Source organism: Cicer arietinum, chromosome 8 (assembly GCF_000331145.2).
Source record: "Cicer arietinum cultivar CDC Frontier isolate Library 1 chromosome 8, Cicar.CDCFrontier_v2.0, whole genome shotgun sequence".
Taxonomy (NCBI): Eukaryota; Viridiplantae; Streptophyta; class Magnoliopsida; order Fabales; family Fabaceae; genus Cicer; species Cicer arietinum.
The window spans coordinates 9,663,467-9,669,734 of NC_021167.2; the positions used below are offsets into that span (position 1 = coordinate 9,663,467).

Consider the following 6,268-nt stretch of genomic DNA (forward strand, 5'->3'; position numbering starts at 1 on the left):
TTTATGTATTCGTCGTAAAACATTTAAAAAAAAAAAAATTATCAAATTCTTAATATTAATCGGTCGTTAATGTAAAACGAGGTTACACAATTACACCGATACTGTATACTCTATTTTTTTTTTTATCAAAAATTAATAAAATAAAAAATAGAAAGGACAATCCAATGAGATAAAGCTGTGATAAAGGCATATCCACGTGGTGGGTGAGATTATCAAACCCTAAGAAGAATCTTCTTCGATAGTTTACTTGGAAAGGAGGAAAACAGTGTGAATGAGTTCGCACGGTGTGCTACGAAATCGCCACCCATAAAAACCCCACCGACCTATTCCCTTTCCTTCTCAGGCGTCGTTGTTTATCATACTTTCCCTCCGCCGCCTCTTCTAGTTAGGGTTTCTCCTTCCAATTTTTAAACCTCATATCTGGAAATTCTAATCGGGAAAAAAATGCAATAGTAATTTTTTTTTGAGAAAAATAGGTAACGTTGTTATTTTTGTGTGTGTGTGTGCGTGTTTACACTGTCAGTTTTCTCGATTCTATTTTTATAATTTTCGTGCGGATTTAATTAATCGTTCTTTATTATGAATTTCTCGGTATTTGAAATTTTCGTTTACGTTGACTTCTAAGTCGGGCTTGGATTTTTGTAGATCGGGGGTTTTTTCCGGCTGTTTTGTGTTTTGGTAGATATTATTTTGTTTTTCATCATTTTTAGGGCCTAGTTTGCTATTGGAAGTGAATTGATATTTTTTTTCTATTATTTTATTTTATTTTAAATTTGACTGCGTTTTGATCCGTTTATACCTTGATATATTTGGCTTTGGCTGTTGATAGATATATGGGTTTGTTATTTTAATTTTGTTGAAAGTCGTTAGCTCTGTTTGATTTGTATTTTTTTGTTTTGTGATCAGGAATATCGCTGTTTCAGAGAAAAATGTATAGTATGAACGGTAACTGCAGTGCTTGGTATGCATAAATTTTCTTTATATGCTTTTAGTTAATTTTGTGGTTTTTTTTTGTTTTTGTTTTGATTAATGTATGAATTTCTTGTTGTTTTAGTTTGGTTGTTGAAACTAGTTTTGCTTGCTAACTTAAGTTACAAGTACAGAAAGAATTGGCCAAGATCTATTCCTCGTAAATTCTCTTTATGCAGTTTATTTTTAGATTTATTGGATCAATAGGATTTGTTAGTTTTTTTAGTTTCCTTTCTCCTCTCGCAGCTCCTATTTTCTGTTTATTGCATACATTTAAAACTATTTGATACTTTGTTAAATAACTTCAAATGAATGTATTATAAGTTTTTTTTAAACATAAGTAAATGTCGATTATACAACTTTATAGCTAAAGATGTCTAATTTACAAGAAGCTTTGTTGTGTGCTTTAGCTTTAATATAATATGAAAATAATCAATGGTTGATCATTAATATAACTTCAATATGAACACATAACAAGCTTTCGTTAGGATTGCAAGTACATTACTTTGCTTTTGATATTTTTTTCTTATATCCTTTTTTGGACTGCTGATAAGTGAGATATCAATTATTACACTAAAAAATGCTTCTGTATTTTATAAGTCTTGCAAAATTGAATTGTCTATGTAGGTTATTGGACAGAAGATAAGTCTATGTCCAGCAAATGTTTAATTTCTAGAAGGGTCAACAGGCTGATGCAGGAGCATCTTTTATAATATTCTGTTTTTACATTGTCTCTTCTGTTTTTATTTAAAAATATTCACGTTTTAAATAGTTGCACGAGTAGCAAGTGACCTTTTCACATTTTAAATAGTTGAGAGTTAGGAAGGAATGGGAGGGGAAGGAGGGAAAACGAGGGGAATCTGTCACCTTGTTGAGTGCGTGTTTTGGGAGGGGAGGAGAGGTCCTGTGACTAATATTTTCTGTTATATGATTTGATTTTTTTCTTCTTTCAAATCATTCCGAAGTCCTCCGCTAATATTTTTTTAGTTCACCATATTGAGGAGGTTTAGTTCTATGGAGATAAATAAACCCCCATGCCAGATGGGATATTATTCTCCCTTCCCCTTTGTTCCTCCCTTTCTCCTCAAAGCCCTCCCTTCTATTCCCCTACTAACTCCCAAATAAAGCCGAAGGTTATACCTGGTGTATGAAAGATTGGGGTGAGCTTAGTATATTAGTAACCCTGAATAAGTTGTTCTAGGGCTTATTGAACTATCACTTAAGTTGTTGTGTATCAGCTTATATAGCAGCACACCCAGGGCTTGAAACTTAAAGAAAGCTCTGTCTTTCTCCTTCCTTATCATATATATATCATTATCAGCAATATTGAGCTAATGACCGACTAAAGACTTTTACGCTATACTATTAATCTATGGATGAAAATGGTAATAAATGGATAAATTTTCTTTGGCATTAATATTTTTCTTATATTCTTGGAGATGGGATTTTTGCCAATTTCATCTGAAAGCCGAAGTGTTTTGATTGATTGATTTCTATTGACTAATTTATTATTTGTTATGTCAACTTTATAATGACGTGTACATGATCCTTTACATTAGTCCCTTATACTCATATTTTTTAAATATCCAGGGAGTTCCCAATTTTCTTGATGTCATGGTTCTCACCCGCACTGGCACAATTTATTTAAAACTGCTCAAGTACTAGAATTCTATTTGACCGCTGATTCGGAGCTTTTATATTCGAACGTGTTTAAAGATATTGATCTAGTAGATAAAAATGGAAGCAAACACCGAAAAGGCATTGGGTAGGGCTGTGCTCAAACTGAAGCGAAAGCGTGCATCTCGGCATGCTACATGTCCAAATGAAGCTCTGCGACCAGTGTTACCTCAATGGACATCACTAATATCACCAACAAACAATGTTGTCAAACGGGTGAGATTGAACAGGTACGAAAGCAAGCCGACATACTCAGGGACTCATATTGGACGGTCGTTGGTTAGGTATTACTTGAATTATAAGAAGAGCGGGCGGCCAGAACGCTTGATGGTCTATCAAAATGGCGGATGGATGGACTTTCCTCAGGATGTTGTTGACTTGGTTAGGAAAGATTTTGATGTAAAGAAAGCAGTTGTGGAGGTAGAGTTAAATGGCAAGCATCTTGTTCTGAATTTTTTGCACATGTATCAGATGAATCTTATAACTGGATTGCAGCAACCTATTGCTTGGATTGATGAGACAGGGTGCTGCTTTTTCCCTGAAAATTATGCTGATTCTGATGAAGGACCTTATGATCTTGGCAATCAGGAAACTGAGAAAAGTCATGAATCATTGTTCCAAGATCCCAATGAATCTAATGAAATAAAATTACATTTAGAAATTGAAATAAATGGAGTGGGTGCATCCAATTTGGGGGAGTGCAGTGGGGAGTCCAATGCTGTAGTCAAGCATATTCAAATTGATGCAAAACAAGCCTGTAATCAAATTGATTTAGAAATTGAAGATAGCAGTAATAAAATGGGCAATGAAAATGATGGTGAAGCCGTTGAGCAAAATAAAAATGTAGGTTTTAATGCTTATAATGAAACTGTATATGAAAAGTTGGATTTGGATACTGTACAGAAGGTGTTCCTTAACGGAATGAGTAGTTTTGGTAGGGCTGACTTAGTTGAGATTTACCCTTTCTCAAGTACATTAATGCAATCGCGATTGGAGCTGTTTGAGAAGCAAGCTGAAATTACGAAACACTGTCATGGGGATGCTAATGTTCAATATGCTTGGCTTGCTTCTTCTAAAGGAGAACTATCTACTATGATGAAGTGTGGGCTTGGTCATTGTGGACTATCTGCATCTAAGTGCACATATGGAATTGGTGTTCATCTTGCAGCTGCTACCTGTCCTTTTGCCAGGTTGAATTTCTAATCATCAACTTCAAACAATAAAATCTTTTAAATACTAATAACATTGATGAACTTATCCTAGTATTCAATTTGTCTAGTAAAAGCAAGATGATTAGAAATGTAGAAGCTTCATTCCTTTGATTTTAGACCAAGTATTTTATTTTAGGAATATATTATTTCTTCATGGTATATATTTTTTTTTAATCACTATTATTTGTCTATTGTCAGTACATTTTTCCTTGCAGTGTATTATAGTCTAAATTTGATATTTTTGTTGCATGCTAATAACTTTTTTCCCAATATTTAGTTATACATCAATGTCTTATTTTTACCATCTAGATAGTACTTCATTATTTTGTTGTAATCGATAGAGAAGAATTCAAGTTTGGCTTATTTACAGTGCTAGTTATTGTGATGTTGACGAAAATGGGGTTCGGCACTTGGTCTTTTGTCGAGTAATAATGGGGAATATGGAGCTTCTCCGTCCTGGCACTAGACAGTTCCGTCCCAGTAGTTGTGACTATGATAGTGGGGTGGATGACATCCACAGTCCAAGATACTATATAGTATGGAATATGAATGTGAACACCCACATCCATCCAGAATTTGTTGTTAGTTTCAAGGTTTCTGCTGATGTCGAAGGTGAAAAGTTGTTCCTTTAGTTCTTTTATGTTTTCTATTTCTTTGCACGTTCCTTCCAAAAATAAGAACCTATCTATTTTCCTATTATATTATAAGTATATGATACTTAATGCGTTGATCAGAGGCTAACCAGTTGATATGTATGATTCGGTTTATTCCATTTGGATGGAGGGTTTCATCCCTAGATTGTTGATATCCCCTTGTGGTTGGGCACTTGAGCTCCCTCATATTCGACAGACACTTCAAGTTTGATCAATGGCATAGCCTTCTGATTCCACTGCTAAGCTGTATGAGTGCCATTCCTTTTGGAAATTTGTTTCTTCTTGATCACTGATATATTATGCCTTTTTTACAGGTCTTCTTTCTCGAAATAAGAGCAAGAATAATATTTTTGGGGTTAATTCAGCTAGCCAAGGTCCTAAAAGCTTGTCACGTTCAGAGTCTTCGACAGTGGACACCGTAAGTTATTTGGTATTTTGAGCCTCTTAGCCATTACCTCGGATGCCAAATTTCCTTTGTGGAAGGCAATGTATTTTTTATATCTAACCACCATTTTACTTTTTTCATATATATTTTTTTTATAATTTTGTTAAAATTTATCTCTTGGTATTAAGATAAGCATCTCTTGGTATTAAGATAACCAATGTGGTTGATCTTTAATAAAAGAATCAAATCAGCAGAGGCTTAAAGCCAGAATATGGAATAATTCACAATTCAATGAAGGTTTTCCTTGTCTTAGGTTGTCTTCTTGTTACAGAATAGTGATTAGGTCAAAACATGTTGCTTTAGCTTACAGTGCTATGAAAGATTGCTGCAAAAAATGCTGCTTGAGCTCAGATCAGTTCTAGAGCTACCAGCATAAATTAGGGTTTTGGAAGGGAAAACAATTATTAAGATGAAACAGGGGTTAATTTAATTTACGAATACTTGCTTTTGTAAAAGGAATGGTGGTGATAATGATGTGATAGTTAACCATCACATGACATGTTCTGGAGAGGTTTTCTTGTCTGAAATCATATTACCTGCTGCATAAAAATTTACGTTGATATAGAATTTTTTATTTCTAGAAGGATTTCTGATTCATCAAGGTTTTGAAGTTTCAAATTATACTATCTAATCAGTCTAGGATTCTGTCAGATAAAAAACATTAGTCCACTTGTGTGTATGTTAGCATGTTAATTAATGCTAAATGTACAGCACTTTCACATTCTTTTAGATCTTGAATTCCTTTTGGTTTGAAATCTTCTATTGTAAAGATTTGTTGTTTGATTAATAAAAATGGCCAATCGATTTTTGAATTGTTGGATACCTCAGGGAATAACAACTAGTTTGCCAAAAGCTCCAACATCCCCTTGGATGCCTTTTCCTATGCTTTTTGCTGCTATCACAAACAACGTTCCTGCCAAGGATATGGAACTTATCAATATGCATTATCTTCACTTCCGGGTATGTATTGTAAACTAGCTTTAGTGGATGCCCCTTTCTGTCTTCATTGTTAAGACTTCTCTAATTACAAATTTTGTTCTTGTTTTCTGGTAATCACCAGGCAAAAAAGATGACTCGTGATGAATTTGTGAAGAAGTTGAGGTTGATTGTTGGAGATGCTCTCTTGCGAGCTACAATAACTAGTCTTCAACGACGCAAGGTATTCTCCAAGGCTTTGATTTTTTCTACAAGCACTTCTGCTGCGTTATTTATGTCTTCTTATGGCAATACATGCTGTTAAGCCCATTAGACTGCTAGTTTGATTCCCCCCCCCCCCCCAATTTAACCATACACTTTTGGCATGGGGTTTTCTT

General features: G+C 34.4%; 1 protein-coding gene across 2 annotated transcripts in view; it reads left to right on the forward strand.

The window, feature by feature from the left end:
- Positions 1-214: 214 nt before the first annotated feature.
- LOC101499320 (inactive poly [ADP-ribose] polymerase RCD1-like) overlaps positions 215-6,268 on the forward strand; it is a 6,803-nt gene continuing 749 nt past the window's right edge. The window contains exons 1-7 of one of the 2 annotated variants that reach the window (XM_004489700.4): positions 215-476; positions 907-961; positions 2,560-3,836; positions 4,228-4,469; positions 4,825-4,928; positions 5,784-5,915; positions 6,016-6,114. In XM_004489700.4, coding sequence (XP_004489757.1) covers positions 2,707-3,836; positions 4,228-4,469; positions 4,825-4,928; positions 5,784-5,915; positions 6,016-6,114 — 1,707 coding nt within the window. In that variant the 5' untranslated portion in view covers positions 215-476; positions 907-961; positions 2,560-2,706. The remainder of the gene's footprint in view (positions 477-906; positions 962-2,559; positions 3,837-4,227; positions 4,470-4,824; positions 4,929-5,783; positions 5,916-6,015; positions 6,115-6,268) is intronic. The other variant, XM_073364250.1, reaches the window with a different exon arrangement.